A 22,040-nucleotide genomic window follows, 5' to 3' on the forward strand; every position below is an offset into this window, starting at 1 on the left:
CATAGCTTATACTAAAATTTTGAATGCCTGCACTTGTGCCAAGTCAATGAATTTGGTGACTGCAATTGTAAGGAAAAAAAATGTGTTTTTGGCTCATTTCCCCTCCAATTGCAAAAATATTAAAATTTGACTTTTATTGCCAGTTAGAAACGGGGTCTCCCTATCAGTCTGAAACACTGTCAGTCCGAACCACCGTCAGTCCAAATTTTTAGGGTTAGTGTTATAGTTAGAATTGGGGTTAGCAACGCTATTAACCCTAACCCTAAAAATTCGGACTGACGGTGTTCCCGACTGACGGGGTGTACCCGTTAGAAATAACTGAAGGATTTGGATTTATAACGTAGCTATGTTTCATTGTCAAAACAAGATAATATTTTCGAAATCCAAAAAATCAGTACTGTTTTTTTCTTTCTTGAAGATACAGTTATTTGCCAAAGACAGTGTCCAATTAAGACCTGCAACCGAAAAATGAGTGTTAAGTCCCAAGTTGGTAGTTTTGAGATGTCCTGGCTGCTGTATTGGTTTTCTTTGTTTCACATGCATCTGTTCAAGCCCACAGCATATCTGTATGTCCTTTGTGAATGGGGGCACAATAGGCTATTCACAAAGGACATACTACTGGCTTGTATATGCTCGGCAAACAGGGAACATCAACTCTACAGCCAGGATGTCTCAAAACTACCAACTTATGAACTTCACGCCATTTTGTGGAGCAGGTCACAATTCACTACGATCCACAACATGCTCATCTATCAAGGCACACTTCTTTAACCCCAATACAGTCGCACATTCATTGAATGACCTATGAAAATTTGGGTACAAAACTCATACTTTCTTCCCCAAATTCAGAAACATTTTTAAAAATCAAATTTTGCCCCAGCCCTTTCATATGCATTACATCCTCGTGTAAGTCACGGCAGTGCAGGAACACAATGAGCTGTTACATCACAGACCAAGTCCCCGCTATTGCTCGGGTCCCAGGGGGTGGAGATTGCAATTGACAGGTGCATTAAAGACAACCTAATTTACCAAATGAAGTGGTCAATACCTTGGAATTTTGTTCTGCATATTTTGATACCTAGCTCATTCGGCACGATGCGATTTTATTTTTCCAAGTTATACCAATTTGAATAAAAAGAGCATTTCAAAAGTTACAAAATTTTACATAGGCTTTTTTCTCTTGAAACATGCCAATTATGAGCACGCCGAGTGAGTGTTGACCTGTCACTTCATTCCATTTTTCACCCCGATGTGGCAGTGACGTCAGTGCGCATTCACTAGGCGCAGCATCAAGTAGCTAGCACACGCGCAATGCACTGGTGTATGCACACACGCACTTAAAGACGTCGCATAGATGCAAGAGACATTTGTGTGTATTTGCAGGTGGTGTATGACATGCAGTCCCTAAATTCAGTAAATTTTCATCGTCAACCGTGTAATTGAATGGGATTATTTTGAAATTTTAAATCGCTTGAAATATCACAAACAAATAGGCCTATGTTGATAAATAATATAAATACAAGCTAAAACCGTTGGGGTTCGATAATGAACCCCACAAAACTAACCGAGTATATGGAAAATGCCATACGGCCGGGCGGTTTCACGAGTTGCCGCGCGATCATGTCATCCGCCGCCTGTGTATTTGTGAGACATTTGGGTGTATTTAGGAGACATTTGGGTGTATTTAGGAGACATTTGGGTGTATTTAGGAGACATTTGGGTGTATTGGGAGACATTTTGGGTGAAACAGCTGCCTCACTTGACGCCACTGCCACATCAGGGTGAAAAATATATAATGAGCCTGTTGGAATACCTGGTAGGAATCACCCTGAAGGCGGAAATAGCCCAAATTTGTCACTTTCAAAATGCTGTCTAAGCCTGTCTTTTTCCATTCAATTTGTATGGAAGGAAAAAAGTTGCATTGTGCCTAACAAGGTATAAAAATACGCAGATCATAATTACCATCTAATGGTTACTTTATTTGGGACTAATTGAAGTTGAGTGTATTTAAGATATTTGCTTTTTTTACAGTGTTCAGATACTTTTTGTACACAGCATATGTGCAATTACAGTGGAAACTCATTATAACGAAGTTGTCAGGGACAGAGAAATTAGTTCTTTATATCCAAATTTCGTTATATCAGGGTTGTAAAAACAATGAATAACAAAAAGAATTTTGTATCTTGGTTCTGGAAAAATACTTTTTATAACAGGGTTTTTCTTGTATCCGATTTCGTTATAATGAGGTTTTACTGTATATGAAACTCGCAAATGACGGGGGTTGAGAGGGCAGGGCCCACTAAGCTCCCGGGTTTTAGCCTATTTCAAGGCTGAAAGAGAGCTATTTTGGGCATGGGTTTCATGAAATAAAATTCAAGGCATTAACACACATTGCATTCAAATACTCACTTCCCTGAAGCACCAAATTGCCATTACAGCAGATTCAACCCATTGTGGAACATTTTTCAAACAAATTCAGGCTACTGGGGCAGGCGATGATACATAGGAGTCCAGACCTCCCAAAGTCAGAAAGAGGGATATTGAGGATAAAACCTTGTACATGTACACAAACCAGGTACCAATTAAGTCAAAGACTTCAGGTGTGCAATACTTTCAGATTTCAGGGAAGGTTTTGCCAGTCCAAATTTATCACAACAGACTAAGGGGTGCACCATTAGATTTCCAGGGGGGGGCATGGGAGTTTTTGAAAAAAAACCCTTTGCCCACTAGTGAGACAAAAAAAAAATTTTGCCTCACTGATGAGTAAAAAAAAATTTCCCCACCCAACTTTGTATAAAAATTAACATTAAAATTGAAAAAAAATAACTTTCCGCCAAAGGCGCGTAAAAAAAATTTGGTGCTCTTGGAGGCGAAAAAAAAAAAAATTCCGCCGCCTTCGGAAAAAAAAAAAAAAAAATTCTGCCTGACCCAAACTCCCATGCCCCCCCTGAGAATCTAATGGTGCGTCCCTAAAGAGAATGCTATAGCAAAATTTTTTGAAATTTGCATCATTTTCTGCTGTTCTAACATTAAAATTTGCCATCGCTGAAATTTTCAGAAAGCAGGACTGTCCCTCTTTTTCACTTTGGAAAACCCCAAATGAGGGACAATCCATCAAAATGAAGGACAGTTGGCAGGTCTGCATATCATGCTGAAGACGTACAGATGATTGACCGGCAGCCTGGATTTGTAGGAAAAACGCCCCACAATGGGTTGAATGGGCTAAAAAAAAAATTATTTCCCGGGGGAAATTTTTAAAAACCGGTAAAATCACACCCCTGCTTCTTTCGACAGAGTGTAGCCCAGATCAGAGAACGAAGCACTGCTGGGGTCCTCTGCTGCATGCATAGAGCCAAACAATGAGTTTGTCAGTCCTAGTCCATTCATGGAGGTTGCAACATCATCAGGCTATTCCAGTTGAAATCCTTACACCCTAAACATGACCTTCATCTACCACACGCGGGGTGTGAATTTCAAATGTGGGTTATCTGAAGATGTGCGACTCCATTTGAAATCTACACCTCCTGTGTAGGAGAGTAAGGTCATGTCTTCCATAGGGATAAGGGGTGTATGGACTACAACTGGATAGCCCATTTTGGAGCAGACGACCCTAAATGGGCAATCCCATTTGAAATCTACACCCCTGTGTAGGAGATTAAGGTCATGTGTTCCATAGGGGGTGTATGGATTTCATTTGGAAAAGCCCACTTTGGAGCAGACGACCCTGAATGGGCGACTCCATTTGAAATCTACACCCCCTGTGTGGGAGATTAATGTCACATCTTCCGTAGGGGGTGTATGTATTTCAACTGGAATAGCCCATTTTGGAGCAGACGACCCTAAATGGGCAACTCCGTTTAAAATTCATACTCCCTGTGTGGAAGATTAAGGTCACGTGTTCCAGAAGGGGTGTATGGATTTCAACTGAAATAGCCCATCGGTGACAAATCAAAACAGACGAGACATAAATACCATATCACAGGTTTCATTTTATTCCCAGATTTCACTTCAGATTTCTGTTATTACGGTGTGATCATGGCTGGTTATATCACTCCAGGGAGAGATAACTTGACTATAGCAGAGGGGAGAAATTACTTGGCAGCTTGAGCCTTGGCTTTCTGAGGCAATTTCCATTGAGTGTAAAAGTTTGATCATGGATGGTTATATCCCTTAAGGGAGAGAGAACTGTCCGTATATAGCAGAGGGGAGAGATTACTTGGCGGCTTTAGCCTTCTGAGGTGATTTCTGTTATTGTTGTGTGACCATGTGATCATGGCTGGTTATATCACTCAAGTGAGAGATAACTGTCTGTATATATCAGAGGGGAGAGATTACTTGGCAGCTTTGGCCTTGGCTTTCTGTGCTGTTCTCAGCTTGTTGACTTCAGCCCGCAGAATCTTGCTCCTCTATAGAGAAGAAAAGAAAAACAAAAAACATTCATGAATATATGCATGATTCTTTTTAACCTATCACATTATGTGTTCATCCATATCAAAACGATGCACTTGTCGGCTGCTACATGTGCCTCATTTCACATGATAGCTATAGAGTAAATACCAGACTCATCTCAAGTGGAGGTCACTTCAAATCATCCCCAAGTGACATGGTTATGTAATGTTCTCTGTATTAATTAATAAGCCATGTGACTTGGGATGATATAAAGTGACCCCCACTTGAAATGAGTCTGGTATTTATTCCCAGTTATTATGTGAAATGAGACACATGTAGCAGCCAACAAGTGCATCCTTTTGATATGGATGTACACATATCATCAATGAACATTCATGAATATGCATGACTTGTCTTAACCAATCACAGATCCTCAATATAACCAAGGATTTCAAGATACCCAAACTGGATACTTTATCTGGCATTCATGAATATGCATGATTTGTTTTAACCTATCACATATCATCAATGAACATTCATGAATATGCATGACTTGTCCTAACAAATCACAGCTCCTCAATATAACCAAGGATTATAAGGGGGTACTACACCCATTGCATTGTTTTTGCTTTTGCTTACATTTTCTCATTTCTTCACAAAATGCAAAAAAAAAAAAAACGCAAAAAAATGCAATGGGTGTTGTACCCCTTAAGATACCCAAACTGGATACTTACAACAAGAGGAATAATTTGGTAAACTATTCAACAACATTTTGAGCAGTTTTGAATTTTGACCCCTGTACTTCATATCTTCATAGCATGACTGTAGCCATGGAATCAGAATAGAATGCGCAGGTTACATATTTGACAATATGGCAGAAAAGATTCTCCAGACTCTTTTTTGAACATTTTGATATATGATTTGTCCATTTGAAATGCAATGTCAAAATAAAAATAAAAATCAAATTAAGACCTGTGTTCTTCTTTGGTGACCAGTTTACTTCTTTTCATAATCATCCGAGGCACCCAGTGGCTCCACAAACTGGGCCAAAATGTTCAAAACACCGGGACAAAATTGTCCGAAAGTTGCAATATGCAACTTCCTTTTGTTTGGTTTTAGGCCACAGTAGACCCATTCTAGCATTTCAGTATTTTGAGCTCTTTCATCTGATACTAAATTTACCATTGTAGCACTTGCAGTTGAGTTGTGAGTATTTTTCATGTTTTGGGCTGTGGAATCGCCCATATTCAACACAGGCTTGAGAGTGAGGTTAAAAAAATTTACCTACCAAACTACAAATTCAATGCTATTCGTATGCGTGCACTTCACGGAAATAATTGAAGATAATAAGCTTGTATTTCATTGCATAAATGTGAGCATCGCTAAAAAACCCGATATACTGTAGCCATGATTTATCTTCTCTTAATTCCATATGAGTACACACACACTATTTTGATTTTTGATGTTATATTAGTTGTTTAAAAAAAGCGAAAATTGAAATTGGTCAGAAATTTTTTTTTTAAAGCGGATTTTGGCTAAAAACCGGCAATCACACAGGCCTGTTAATACTTACAGCTTGCTTGGCTCTCATCAGTTTGTATCTGTCAAAGTCTGTCATTTCAGCACGCTGAAAAGAAAAGTAGAAAAACAATACTTGTTATTTCTCAAAATTTGCCAATGCTGGGGTACATTACATTCAACATTTACTTGGGTACATTTGGCGTGCTTTGGGAATCATTGGGGTTTTTGGGAGACATGTGGTGTACTTGGGGAGACATTTGGGTGTATTTTCGGATAGGGATGGGAACATTAAAACGCATGTACTGTTAAACGCACACATGATCCGTTAAACATTTTGCAATTACGGTAGACGTGTACACGCAAGCCATTTTCAACCTTCAATTTTCTATTCTTCAATGCTAAACGACAGTTGAAAGCAATGAAATCTGAAGACGATCTTAATAATTTATATGAAACGTGCTCAAAACATTCATTCTTTAACAATAATACGTCATAATAATGCATAGTTTCTGACATGTTAGGGCTGCTGCCATCGCAACTTTTACCTCATGTACAGCGCCATTGGTAAAGTATAACCTGTCAGAAATTCCTGTTTTCTGAGGTGCACCGCACCTATCATGTATTCATGAAATCTTGCTTCCAGACGGAGGTGGATTGATGCGTGTTATCGTTAAACACACGCATCACCGATTAGATTAAACATTTGAGAAAGTAATTTAGGAGAAATTTGGGTATACTAGGGACATTTGGGTGTATTTGGGAGACATTTAGGTGTATTTGGGAGACATTTGGGTGTATTTGAGAGACATTTAGGTGTACATGGGAGACATTTGGGTGTACTTGGAAGACATTTGGGAGACATTTAGGTGTATTTGGGAGGCATTTAGGTGTATTTGGGATACATTTAGGTGTATTTGGGAGACATTTGGGTGTATTGGGAGACATTTGGGTGTAAATACCTTCTTTTGGTTCCGCATCTTCTTGTACCAGACAGTCTGTTCCCATTCTTCCATGACATTAGACTTGGAACAGATTTGGGTGTATTGGGAGACATTTGTGTGTATTTGGGAGACATTTGGGTGTATTTAGAAGACATTTGGGTGTATTGGGAGACATTTGAGTGTAAATACCTTCTTTTGGTTCTGCATCTTCTTGTACCAGACAGTCTGTTCCCATTCTTCCATGACATTAGACTTGGAACACATTCGGGTGTATTGGGAGACATTTGGGTGTATTTAGGAGACATTTGGGTGTATTGGGAGACATTTGGGTGTAAATACCTTCTTTTGGTTCTGCATCTTCTTGTACCAGACAGTTTGTTCCCACTCTTCCATGACATTAGACTTCTTGAATGCTTCCCTAACAGTCTTGCTGCGTGCATCATGTGCAATCTTGATTTTATAATCAGTCAATCTAAGCTTGTACACGGGAATGGGGCGTCTGGAAACACCAGTAGTTGGGCCCTCTACAAGAACCTGAAAAGGAAAAGGTCAAAGGTCATATGGTGATAAGCTTCCTATCTTACTGCATACCAGTACTGTAAAGTGGAAATTTTCGCGCTACATTATTTTTCGTGTTGGAGGCTGTTACCACGAAAATAACAATGCGTAAATATATATTTCTTAATTGTGTATAGGTCAATGTAAGGAAACTTAGAATCACAAATTTAAAAACAAGAGCACCAATGGCGCTGTGGCTCTGTGCTTTTTTGAATGTGAAAGTAATTGCAGTCGAATGTGCAACAGGTGAAATCATATACATTGTATGTGCCAGATCACACGCAATCATACATCTTGCTGGTTGGTAGCTATATCTTATTTGCATAGCATAATACATCCATCAATAAGTTTCATATCCACATGAGGTTTTAGTAATTTGACCACAGATGACCCCTGAGTGACCTTGGATGACCCCAAAATGACATTCCAAAAATTTGGCTTGAAATGTTGACTGTACCCACCAAGTTTCATGCCCATGCGAGTTTTTAGTAACTTAACCTCAGATGACCCCTGGGTGACCTCGGATGACCCGAAATGACCTTCCAAAATTTGACTCTAAATGTTGACTGTACCCACAAAGTTTCATGCCCATACAACAGTTTTTAGTAATTTGACCTCAGATGACCCCTTGGTGACCTCAGATGACCCCAAAATAACCGTCTGAAAATTTGACTCTAAATGTTAAGTGTACCCACCAAGTTTCATGCCCATACAAGTTTTTAGTAATTTGACCTCAGGTGACCCCTTGGTGACCTTGGATGACCCCGAAATGACCGTCCGATAATTTGACTCTAAATGTTGACTGTACCCACCAAGTTTCATGCTCATACGACAGTTTTTAGTAATTTGACCTCGGATGACCCCTAAGTGACCTCGGATGACCCCAAAATGACCGTCAGAAAATTTGACTCTAAATGTTAACTGTACCCACCAAGTTTCATGCCCATATGACAGTTTTAGTAATTTGACCTTAGATGACCCCTGGATGACCTCGAGTGACCTTCACCCACTAACCAATACAAACTTGTTCTGTCTGGGGTCAAGATGCACCCGCCCACCAAGTTTGAAGAATGTGCGACCCTACTCTCCGAGAAAAAGGTTTTTGCATATTATGCATAAATTATGCAAATTAGGTAGGTAATTACCATATTTTGCGCTGAAAATCGAATCAGGTCGAGATCCTCTGGTCATGCTACCCCCACCACGTTTCATCATCATAGGGCTTAGCATTCTTACGGATCCCCAGAAACAGCTTCACAAGGCGGATTTCTTCAGATTTCCAACCATTTTGTAGAAGCGTTCCCGCATAAATTATGCAACTTAACAACTAAATGCGCATACTTTTCGCCAAAAACTAATCAGGTGATCAGCAGGTGTGTATCATTCCTGTCACAAGGTTTCGTTACCATGCACCGCTATCAATTTGCGCTGATATTCGCATAAATTATGCAAATTAGCTATGTTAATTTGCATATTTTCACCGAAAACATACAATTACGGAGCAAACTTGGATACCCTTCCTCCCACCAAGTAGCGTCCCCGTAGGTCTTACGGTTCCCCAGATACAGCTCCGGACAAACATTCGGACATCCCACCCCCACACACAGACGGAAATAGTGATTACTAAGTCCCATCCTGAACAAAGTTCAGAAATGAAATTTTATCAATTTGCGCTGATTTTTTGCATAAATTATGCAAATTAGCTATGTTAATTTGCATTATTTTTCACCGAAAACATACAATTACGGAGCAAACTTAGATACCCTTCCTCCCACCAAGTAGCGTCCACGTATCTGCGTAGGTCTTACAGTTTCCCAGATACAGCTCCAGACGGACACACGGACATCCACACCCCGGACAGACAGAAATACTGAGGCGAGACAAAAAATGAAATTTTATAACAAATTTTTGTGACTTGAGATCATTTGCATTTTTTTGTAAACACCAAAACTGTTCTGTCCTGACATGTCTGTTGTGTCATGTGCAGTGTTCGAAATAAGCATGTATCCTCTTGTCCTCTTGTCCAAAAATCACTGGGGACAACCAAATTGAGCTATGTACTTATCCCCTGGACAACCACTATATTTTACCTCCAAAAGTATGGCACATTTTGGGGACAACCAAAATGTTTTGAGGACAAGCAAAATTTATGCTTTAGTTGTCCTCAGGACAACCTCCATATTTTCCTTATTTCGAACACTGGTCATGTGTGTTGAACCCGGTCCAACCGAACAATCGTAAGTTCTGTTCGGATTAGTCACGATTATCGCACTTTCAGTTTCCCACGCGTTTGAACGGGAATTGGATTGCGTACTTTTTCGATGTCTAGTGAGCAAATTTTTTCAATATTTTGAGAAAATGATGTCAAATTTTCTATTCTGTATTGTTTGGTAATAATGTCTTTTGCCAATAGTATGTTTAAAGTTGTAATTTTGTGTTTTTGATCGCAAAGATCGGATATTTTCGCTCCCGATTCAATTCTGAACCCTTCGCAAGGGTGCCGATTTCGCAGAACTTTGACGATAATTTTGCCTTTTGGACACTAAAATGCATTCGATCCTTAATTTTGTTTCAACCGAGTCTTAAATTAGCAAGCACAATAAGATTGGTACCATTTTTATTTACATTGATAAAATTTTAAAGATTTTTTTTCAAGTTTCTAACCGGCGCAAATCGTTAAGTGTGTATTTCCCATTGACATCCAAAATGGCAAATACGAGTCTGATGGACATAGGAACGGCGTCCATGAGACTCAGCGAGTCTAGTTCGGATCTGGATCTGCCTGGTCTGGATGCTGTACTCCGATTAAGCAGGACTAGCCTACATCACATCAGTGTTTATTTCTGATAGATTTCACTTCATGATTTTTTCTTCAATTTCATCACTTACGAAAGTACAAAAGTAGACAATCTAGTAGTCAGTATAACCTCGGAGCAGTTCGTGTGAGACCTACGTTACATGGAATAGTAGTACATGGCTTCCGAATTTGGAACTTCACATGTTCAACTTGTCATGCCGGTCGAGTCCCGCGTTTACAACTAAAATCAAACCACTTCTATATTAAGTCCATCGCTGAATTTTACAAATAACTTAAATAAACATCTTTATATTTAATAAAAAAAATATTATGGTATGCTCGTAAATGCTTCTGAATGACATTTACCAGAAGCTCATGAGCTCAGAATGGTAAACAAACTAGCGTATTTTCACCTCGATTATGCACCGTAGCTCTCTGTGGTTGAGTTTGCAAGGTCAGTGGGTCAGTGAACTTAGTCTGGTTACGCTCCCTCCACAAAAATGTTTGTGTGGAAGGGGCGGAACCAAACTGGCTGCTGTGGAGACTACTGCAAGAATCGATCAATCACACAAAACTGTTTGCTGATTGGTTCAGAAATGGTGATGTCATCAATCAAGAAAAACTAATCGATTTATTGGTTCAAAATAGCCTCATAGAAAAGTACGAAGTTTGTTGAGCATCGCAGCTTATCGGTAAAAACGTGACATTTAACAAAAAAATCGGCACAGTGCTTTCAGTACTGCACTTGCATAAGCCAAATAGTCCCCAGAAAAGTCATTTGTTCAGATTTATTCGGTGATTTATTCAAGATTCCGACATGTTCTTGACTATTGTTTGACATTCCTTACCTATCTCTTTCTTTAAATTATAAAGAAATAGTGAAGAAAAGTTAAGAAGTAGTCAAATAATTTCTGATCTGAACTAAATCTTAAGAAATGTACCTCCATTGGTTTCCGTCTGTATTACGCATCTTAAATTATACAGACCAGAATAATCTCTAGCACACACAGGAACCAAGATATAACTCGATTATCGTGACTATTTTGGTCTTTTTACCCAAAAATAATACTTTTATCGCCTGAATTTCAATAAAATCTGGAGTGCAATCGATTCGAAAATAACTTAGCCAAACTTAGAAACGAAACTTAAGTCTTCATATCAGTCATTAAATGATCCTTAGCATAAAAACCAACAGCGTATTGTGGCCTGAAAATGAATGCTAGTTAGTTGCATGACAAAGGCACTGATAAGCTCCGCTCAGAGCCAACAAGGGAAACAGTTCAAAATTGGCAACGTGCCAAAAATTCATCGCGCAAAAATGTCCACTTTTACCGTACAATCTCAGCTTGTACACAGGTATATGGGCATCTTGAAACACCAATAGAAAGTCGTTCTATAAAAACCTGAAAACAGTGTACAATTTCGGTCCATACTTCATGTCAGGGTTGTAGTTGGAATATTTTCAGCGCTTGGTCAAAATGGACCAAATTCTTAACTAATTCAATAAAAATGTGGAATTTTGGCTTCTGAGTAGTGGACTCCAGTGCTAGCTGGGGTATCACAAAGAGAAGATGATATCCTCCACTAAAGCACTTTTTTAGTTTTGCCGGCTAAAATGGCAAAAACTAAAAAAGTGCTTTAGTTTTTTCATCTCAAAACAAAGTTACAAAAATAATTTCATGAGTGTAACAAGGCCAGATTTTGTAATGATAAAAAAAAAAAATGGGTGTTATTTGGGTGTATATCTTATCCTGCTTTGGTAGATGATATCATCTTCCCTTTGTGATAGCAGCAATTTGGGTGTATTTGGAAACATTTGGGTGTATTCCAAGATATTTTGGGTGTATTTCTGAAACATTTTTGGGTATTTCTTATCCTGTTTTGGTCGATAATATCTATGATGACAACCAGTGTGCCTCATCTTCCCTTGGTGATGGCGGTAATTTGGGTTCATTTGGAAACATTTGGGTATATTCTAAGATTATTTGGGTGTATTTCTGACACATTTTGGGAGTATATCTTACCCTATTTTGGTCGATAACATCTATGATGACAACCAGTGTGCCTCGTTTTCTTCCCTTAGCGATAGCGGCAACGCGCCCAACCTCCACAAAGCGTGAGAAAGTCTGAAAAATACAAGATTATGTGGTCGTATGTCAAAAATTGTTACACTTTGCAAATTGAGAGAGTAGTCACCAACTCTTGATTCAAATGAACATAACTTTTATTCTATAGCCGATTGATATGAAGTAAACAAAAAGCTGACACTATAAGGCTACAGAATAAGTCACTAAGAGTGTACCATGTGTTGATACAAGTGGTTCAGGATTTTTTAAATAAAAATAAGTTGATAGCATAATACCTCAAGATACTATAGCCAAATTTTTAGCATCCAAACGAATTTGGTTTGCGAGATAAAAATTCTTGTAATTTTAAACCAAAAAACCTCATGAAACGATTAATCCATTCACAGTGAATGGGAAATTGTGCGTTTAATATCCACCGTATTCATTCCAATAAGTGCCCAGGGCACTTAACAACTTTAGTCATTTTGGGTGGGCGCTTATTTTTTACATTGTTTACCGGTACCTAATTTTGGGTGGGCGCTTATTTTTTACATTGTTTACCGGTACCTAATTTTGGGTGGGCGGCGGGGGCGCTTATTTTTTACATTGTTTACCGGTACCTAATTTAGGGTGGGTGCTTATTTTTTACATTGTTTACCGGTACCTAATTTTTCATAAGGGGGGGTTTATTAGATACAAAATTATGTATGTTATAAAAGGGTTCTGAGATGTTGTAGTAGCTTTTCTGATGCAGAAAATGTATTGCAATTTTACACATGACTTCTCAGCTCCCAGCTATTTCACTGCATCGATGTCTGTTACTTCAACATTAATGGTACCCTTTAGCAAACTGACAATGCCCTGGGTGGGCGCTTATTGGAACAAACACGGTAATTTAGATTTTAAAGCTTCAGTTGGGCGAGTTGATCTTATAACAAAAACAAAAAATTTGGGATCTCATTGGCACAGCATGTTATTGTGGCCAAGGTCTTTCATAAAAAGCGCCCTCGTGCCATTTTTATGGTATACGCCATTAAGATCCCATGAAAATAATAAGTCCACTTGAAAGAACACCAAGCCCTGAAACAAATGCATATAAAATTGTCAGGATCTTCTTGGCGCAGAGATAATCATAACATGCACGAATACAGGTCAAATTTTACCATTTTGTTGCATTTTCAGACTGTCGTTTTGTTGCGTGCCATTATCATGCAACTGGGAAAATGACACCAGATAGTAGAGAAAGTTACGATCTAATTAGAGATTAAAACAAAAACAAGATCCCAACAAAATTACTTCCTGTGCAGTTCATTTAGATGCGCCAAAACAATTATTACTTGAAAAATAATTGGGATTATGTTGGTGCATGAATTTGAGAAAAATTCAATTTGAATCTTAAGAAGGCTGTCGCACAACGCAAAATACACTAGAAATCCTTGTAGATCACTAGATCTATGCGCCAACAAGTTCCCAACAAAGTTACAAAAAAAGCACAGCGATTTATAGTGCGCTACGCACAGGCACAATGCCTAGACCTTGATCAACAAGCCTCAGCACACTTTACACATGTTTCATGTTTAGTTTATTTATTTGAAAATAAAGGAGGCTCTTTAGCCACTGGGCACCCCTATAAGCATGTAAAATGCATGGCATGTTTGAGCCGTATGAGGGCAGTATCGCACTGCTCAATATAAGTACGTTATTCATGAACTCAATCATGTTTTCTTATTCAGTAGATTTTTTTTGGAGTGTCTGAATTGAGTCAATTGACCCGACGTACAGGAAGTATTTTAATACTTTTGTTATCAACTGTTGTTTACTTGTTTCCGTGATGAAAATGTTCAGTTTCCTTTTTCAAGGCCATGAAACAGGTGAAAAACAGTTATGTTTTTACACATCGGTCTAGTTCACCATGTAAACTTGTATGGCTCAAAATTTGGACTGCACACCATTAAGTTGACTCACTTTACTGTCATCCGTAATTTGAAATCGGTTGACGATTTTATGATCCCCGGTCAATTATTTTAGCCGTGTCATATGTATGATGCTTGTGGGAACCAGCCAAACTTCAGAATAAAAAAAAAATTCCCGATATCAATGTGATGTGGGACTTGCATATGATTGCACTGACAGAGATTAAATTTGGCAAAATTTGACCTTTCCAGGCAAGTTGACAAAACTCTGTATCATGCATAATATGATAGAATACAGATGTAAGCACTGTATGTGCAACGTTTTGATGTTTTTGGGAGACGTGTCTGTGAGGGATCTAAAAAATGGGTGACGGATCTTATTCCTGACCGTGTATAAATATTCCTTCAACAATTCCTCGTACGTGTACAGGTAACGGTTTTATACGTTGTCCAGGACCAGGGCCAGGCAGAGACAATGTAGAAGTTCCTTGTGTACTAACATCAGACTGATCAGTCATGAATCAAGTTGTCTCCATCACGATTTTATTCATGAATTTTTCCTTTATTAACTTTTTTCCTTGTTTTCAGTTGTATTTCATTTTTATACTTAATAGTAGCAAAAATGCTGTTTTCCATGATTTTCTGTATATTTCTACTACTGGGCCAGAGCCAAAATTCCCGTTTGTGGCGGGACGGAATTTTGATAGGCCTTTTAAATTGTAGCTCTGTGACTGTTAATTTTATGGAATCTTCTTCATGTTCTTAATATAAACAAGTAAGTTACAGACTACATTCACATTTCACACACAAGAAAAATAGTCCAAAGAATCAATATGTTGCCACGGTAACACAAATTCATTGATGTGGCGGGACGGAATGATAAACTTCACATGGTATTTGTGAACACAGTACATTTGTTGAATTTTTATCAAAAGTACTGGGATAAAACATTTGTTTCTAACATTGGTATTAACTTCAACTATCCTTCTTTTGTTATGGAAGGAATTTTAAAATTTACCCCCCTCTTTATAGTACGTTCATTAATTTTTAAAAATCATGTCAATGTGGCGGGACGGAATGTGGCGGGACGGAATTTTGTCCACTATGTTAAAATCAAGAAAAAAGCAATTGATTCACTTTAAAACTGACAAAATTGTCTTTTCTTTCACTTCCAATGAAAAATTATTGCAAAATATTGACTGAGAAAGAAATTTTTCATCCCTTCCTGAACTTTAAAAAATCATCTCAAAATGTGGCGGGCCATCACCATAGACCCTGAAAATAGCACTATTGCTGGCATCCTACCACAAAAGGCCTGAAATAGAAGAAGTTAAAATGGCTCTGAGTCTAGCAAAGTTGATGAATTCAATATATTTGTGTACTCAGGAATGTTTATTACCACTAGTTCACCCGTTGCAGTGAGAGTAACTGATGGCAATGCTATTTGACCCCTGATGACCCTTTTGACTTTTTGACATGTTCTCCTCATATCGAGGATTCTTTCTACCACTTTTAAGCCCAGTTGGTCATACTGACCCCATATGACCTTTTCCCTCGATTGACCTCGGTTTGATTTTGTTCATGGTCCCGTTATATGGAGAATTACTTTCACCAAGTTTTACCCGAAATCAGGCGAAGTTTAAAATGCAGCCCCTGGATGACCTTTGACCTCGGATGACCTCGATTATATTTTTACGTGTTCCCCTCATATCAAGGATTCCACCCACCAAGTTTGAGCCCGATCGGACAAAGTTTGAAATTTGAACCCTCCGTAATGACCTTTGACCTCGGTTGACGTCGATTTTGTTTCGCGCGATATATATTCCCCTGGTATCAAGGATTCCACCCACCAAGTTTGAGCCCGATCGGACAAAGTTTGAAATTTGAACCCTCCGTAATGACCTTTGACCTCGGTTGACCTCCATTTCATTTTGGGCATATATTCCTCTCGTATCAAGGATTCCACCCACCAAGTTTGAGCCTGATCGGACAAAGTTTGAAATTTGACCCCTCCGTAATGACATTTGACCTCGGTTGACCTCGATTTTATTTCAGGGCGCACACCTCTAAATCACTCCGCATGCGATGTAATGTGGATGAGTTCGGTACAAACGAAATCTTTTTGAGGTATTTTGGGCCTTTCTGTGGACTTGTAAGGAAAAAGAAGCATGTTATAGCTTAAATAAAAGTTTGAGACCTATAAACGAACTTAGATCCCATAAAAGTTGCATAATCCAATTTTTGAAAAAAGTAGGCCCTCGGATTGAGAAAATGACCAGATACGGGTTTTCAGGGTAAAAACGGGTTTAAAATGGTCATGGTGCTGTTTAAACGCCCATATCATGAAATCTAATCGGAAGACTACCCGTACATTGAAACATATATTAAATTTTCATCGATTTGCAATCGATTGGTGGTATATTTATGTTCAATTTGTTGCCGAAAAGGTCTAAAATCGGGCAAAGAAGAGGCGTGTTTTCACGTGTATTTCAATGGGACGCGCTTATTGGTGGTGTGTCGCCCTTATAAGGCATGATAGGCTTAATTGGCCAAGTAGGCTTTTTACAAGAATCACGTCAAAAACAGGACGGATATGTGTAAAATTCCGATTTTGCGATCTGAATTAAAACTTTACAAGCCACTTAAAGATTTTAAAGTGTTTTATAGTGAAAATGTAATTTAAATTTCTTAATTAATATTGTTAAAGTTCATTAAAGTGATGAAAAAGTCAGCAAATTCAAGCGTTCTGAGAGTTTTCATTAATTTAATATCATGATTAAATTTTAGCACGTGTCCTTAAAACGACTCAAATTTCAGTTTTTTTCGGGGCAAAATTATACTTAATATAAAAATATGAATGTGTAGAAAATGTATAAACTTACTTTTATTACGCTTAAAGAAATAAAATGCAAATATACCATTCAAAAGACGCTGATCACGAGTAACATTTTGAAGAAAATGACCAAGACTGCTAGAATGGTCAAAATCATAAAAACTGTATATTTTCTGCATTGGACACATAACTTCAAACGCAATTTTTTCCAAATCTATTTATCCTAGAGCAATAAAATTTGACAATTTAACCCAAAATGTAATAAAGTTTGCAAATCTATAATGAGAAGAACCGACTTTACAAATGTGCATTATAAGGCGCACACCTCTAAATCACTCCATGCGATGTAATGTGGATGAGTTCCGTACAAACGAAATCTTTTTGAGGTATTTTGGGCCTTTCTGTGGACTTGTAAGGAAAAAGAGAAGCATGTTATAGCTTAAATAAAAGTTTGAGACCTATAAACGAACTTGGATCCCATAAAAGTTGCATAATCCAATGTTTGAAAAAAGTAGGCCCTCGGATTGAGAAAATGACCAGAAACGGGTTTTCAGGGTAAAACGGTCGAAAATGGTCATGGTGCTGTTTAAACGCCCATATCATGAAATCTAATCGGAAGACTACCCGTACATTGAAACATATATTAAATTTTCATCGATTTGCAATCGATTGGTGGTATATTTATGTTCAATTTGTTGCCGAAAAGGTCTAAAATCGGGCAAAGAAGAGGCGTGTTTTCACGTGTATTTCAATGGGACGCGCTATTGGTGGTGTGCGCCCGTAATCTCCTCGTATCAAGGATTCCACCCACCAAGTTTGAGCCCGATCGGACAACGTTTGAAATTTGACCCCTCTGTAATGACCTCTGACCTCGCTTGACCTCGATTTTTTTTCGGGCATATATTCCCCTCGTATCAAGGATTACACCCACCAAATTTGAGCCCGATCGAACAAAGTTTGAAATTTTGACCTTTGACCTTGACCTCAAAAACCACACGGTCAACATGCTTTTTCCAATACCTATCCATATCCAAAATATCGGATCCATGCGTCTTAGCGCGGCGAAACGCATAGCCGGACAGACAGACACACACACTTCGCTGGTTATTTTAGTATAGTAGACTAGTGCACCTGCAGCTGTGAGAGCCCTGATGCTGTGAGAGCACTGGCATGATAGCATTTCTGTTTGACCCCAGATGACCTTGGTGTAATTTTTTTCATGCCCCCCTCATACAAAGGATTCCACCTATCAAGTTTAAGCCCAATATGGCAAAGTTTAAATTTAGCCCCTACATGACCTTTGACCTTGGTTGACCTCAATGTTATTTTATGCGATATATTCCCCTCGCATCAAGGATTCCACCCACCAATTTTGAGCCCGATAGGACAAAGTTTGAAATCCATGACCTTTGACCTTTGACCTCGGATGACCTCCATATAATGTTTTTCATGCTTCCCTCATACGAAGGTTTCGACCCACCAAGTTTGAGCCCGATCGGACAAAGTTTGAAATTTGACCCTCCGTAATGACCTTTGACCTCGGTTGACCTTGATTTTATTTCTCAAGCATTATATTCCCCTCCTATCAAGGATTCCACCCACCAAATTTGGGCCCGATCGGACAAAGTTTGAAATTTTGACCTTTGACCTTGACCTCCGATGACCCTCAAAACCACATGGCCAACATGCTTTTCCCAATACCTACCTATATCCAAAATTTCAGCACGATCGTCGAAGTGCGGCCGAAACGCATAGCCGGACAGACAGACAGATAGATAGATAGATACACAGATAGACAGATAGACAGATAGAGACCGCTTATTATTTTATTAGTATACTAGTGCACCTGCGGCTGTGAGAGCCCAGATGCTGTGAGAGCACTGGCATGATAGCTATACTGTTTGACCCCAGATGACCTTTGAACTCGGATGACCTTGGTGCAATTTTTTCATGCTCCCTCAGTCATACTGAAGGATTCCACCTATCAAGTTTAAGCCCAATAGGGCAAAGTTTAAATTTAGCCCCTACATGACCTTTGTCCTCGGTTGACCTCAATTTTGTTGTGCGCATATATTCCCCTCGTATCAAGGATTGCACCCACCAAGTTTGAACCCGATAGGACAAAGTTTGAAATCCATGACCTTTGACCTCGGATGACCTCCATATAATGTTTTTCATGCTCCCCTCATACGAAGGTTTTGACCCACCAAGTTTGAGCCCGATCGGACAAAGTGTGAAATTTGACCCCTCCGTAATGACCTTTGACCTCGGTTGACCTCAATTTTATTTCGCGCATTATATTCCCCTCCTATCAAGGACTCCACCCACCAAGTTTGGGCCCGATCGGACAAAGTTTGAAATTTTGACCTTTGACCTTGACCTCCGATGACCTTCAAAGCACATGGCGAACATGCTTTTCCCGATACCTATCTATATGCGAAATTTGAGCGCGATGCGTCAAAGCACGGCGAAACGCATAGCGGGACAGACAGATAGACAGAGACCGCTTATTATTTTATTAGTATAGATAGATAATAGTTGATATTTTGGAAAGTTTTGACTAAAAATTTCTTTTTCATCCCTTCCGGAACGTAAAACAATTACCTCAAAATGTGGCGGGACGGAATTTTACACATATTTTAATTTATTTCTTTATTTTTGCAAAGTCCACTGACATTTTTTTTAGTGCTGAAATTGTCTATACAGAAGACCTTTATAATACCATTAACAAAAAAATTTAACAATTCCGTCCCGCCACACCTGTATCACGTTTCAGCGAAAGAACGTCTGTAGGACATACCTGTTTTTAATGACGTTGCAACAATGTTTCTATTGTCAGCAATAACACCTTGCATTCATACTTTTGAGTTTGTATGGAGCACGCTCGTAACCATTATCAATAAGTGAAATCAAAATATTCTGAAAGGAATTTAGGTAACGAATTGAACGACACTGATCTCGCAGCAGCTAATGTTTTCATGTAAACATGGCGTCATTAGACATTTTTAGCCTACGTTTCGTATCCTACTATCGGATCGTTGAAACAAGAAAATCTCATTCCCCGGCCTCATTCACGAATTCACTCACCTTCCTACACCACCAGTTGAAATAAAACTCAAAACATCCAGTGTTATTCCTCAAAACTACATACACCTTCATTAATAAAAAATTGAAATCCTAGTAGAAATCCGTTATCGAAAATTGTTTGATATAAAACGTCAACAAAAGTAATTTTTCTGAAGAGTAGATACCGCGTGTCAAAATGGCGGCCGCAGTCGCATCCCCCAGCTTTGTATGCGTGTACCCAGGTCACGGTCTGTCTACGTGACGAACAGTCAAGGTCAGAGGACAGCGCAACCTGTCTGCTGTCATGCCGTAATATAATGGCTCCGCCCAATGAACCATATACGGCGCTGTCAATCATCCTTATTCACAATCGCCTTTGGATTACGGAAGAAATATTCATACCAGGACTGAAGCAAATGTGGCCATTTCTATGTTTGTACCGGGCAAGTACGGACATTTTTCAACACGGAGCTCATGGAAATTACGACAAATTCGTCCAAAGGTAAGCAAAGGGTTGGGGATCGCATTTTTAACTTTGACTAAACTGTTTCGGAGTTAAGGCACGCTAAAAGTAGACCATTTCGGGGGCTGTATTTGGTGTACATGCATGACATGTGACATTTTGAACAGAGTAAAAAACGACCATTTATTCGCTATTGCTGAAGTATACTCGCCGAATCATGTATCAATACACAAGGTATTGGTACATGAGATCAGGTATACCGAGAGGGCACTATGTGTGTATTTTATTGCTTGCATTCTGAAATTGACGGGCAAATTTTCCTCTTTTTTTTGCCGATTCTGAGAGAAATTCACTCCTGTGACAATTTCTAAATTTTAGGTTGAGTGATGACCATTTTTGGCTCTGGCCCTAGTACTAGTCTTTTCTATGATTTTTTTTCCATGTTTCGTGATCGTGGACATGTCAATTGTAATGTCATGACGGGAAAACTTGCCACTCTACTCCAGGGCAGGGTCTACTCGTTTTAATTTTCGACACAGACATGCAGAGCGATCTAGCTGAAATACATTAAGATAATATCAGATTGTCTTACTCTTACGAAGATACTCATCAACGCCCCAGGTGGGGTCAAACGACAAGGAAATGTAAACATGTAAATTGTAATTTCATTATTTCAGATCGAGTATCTCGAGCTATCAACCACGCGATATGGGCAACACACGGCTGCAGAATTCTGCATTCCGGTACTCGACGTCTCATGCATGGTCCCAGCATTTCGTGTCGCAATATTAAACGTTTCAATTCATGCACTTTATGATATCTTTTTAGATTAACAAGTGGCCATCTGTCACAATAATTACTTAAATATTACATAACAGTTTACAAATAAATAATCATTACAGGTATTTGTGGAGAAAATACGACATTTTTGGACTACTAAATTTTCTTCCGTACCATGTTCACAATCAGCGTGCAAAAAAAAAAGGACGTGGGTTTTCGCTGATGGCGCACTTGATGTCCGGTGTTTTTGTTTTTGATTTAATACTGTACAATTCTAAATTTATCTTTGCTATTTTTAACCAAACTGTTCGATGAGATCTCTCAAAACTAGCTCAACCCTTGATTCTAATACAACATTAGGTAATTCTATTTAAATATTCAACTTTTCTACAAATAATTAGAAAATTATAATTATCGTTGAGAGTCCAAATATTTACGGAGTAAAATACTAGACATAAAAAAGCCAGAAATATCATGATTAGGGGCCGTGCAATAAATTATGAGCCTGGTCAGGGCCTGGTCAGGACGGTAAAATGGGGGGGGGGGTGCAATTTTGCACATATTTCAGTACGGGGCCACATGCTCTAAAAGGCTTAGGCCCAGGGTTTATAAGGTAGGGGAAGGTGGGGCATAACGGACCCCCGAGGCAAAACGGAACCACCTGGAAAAATAGGCCTTGGCAATACTGCCACCTATGCAAATTATATTGAGGA

The 22,040-nt window shown here is 38.9% G+C and overlaps 1 protein-coding gene across 1 annotated transcript; it reads right to left on the bottom strand.

The window, feature by feature from the left end:
• Positions 1-3,969: 3,969 nt before the first annotated feature.
• Positions 3,970-21,544, bottom strand: LOC140146884 (large ribosomal subunit protein eL14-like). Its single transcript, XM_072168774.1, has 5 exons — positions 21,502-21,544; positions 12,231-12,332; positions 7,191-7,385; positions 5,963-6,016; positions 3,970-4,406 (listed from the first exon to the last, which is right to left on the bottom strand). Exons 1-5 carry the CDS (start codon positions 21,502-21,504, stop codon positions 4,332-4,334), a joined length of 429 nt encoding a protein of 142 aa, XP_072024875.1. The 5' UTR covers positions 21,505-21,544; the 3' UTR covers positions 3,970-4,331.
• Positions 21,545-22,040: the final 496 nt, after the last annotated feature.

This window comes from Amphiura filiformis, chromosome 2, assembly GCF_039555335.1.
Source record: "Amphiura filiformis chromosome 2, Afil_fr2py, whole genome shotgun sequence".
NCBI classification, from domain to species: domain Eukaryota; kingdom Metazoa; phylum Echinodermata; class Ophiuroidea; order Amphilepidida; family Amphiuridae; genus Amphiura; species Amphiura filiformis.

Coding starts and splice junctions, on each gene's coding strand:
- LOC140146884 (XM_072168774.1), bottom strand. Junction 7,386..12,230: donor ATGTTATCGACCAAAATAGG/GTAAGATATACT, acceptor TTTCCTTTTCAG/GTTCTTGTAGAGGGCCCAAC. Junction 6,017..7,190: donor AGATGCAGAACCAAAAGAAG/GTATTTACACCC, acceptor TTTTCTTTTCAG/CGTGCTGAAATGACAGACTT.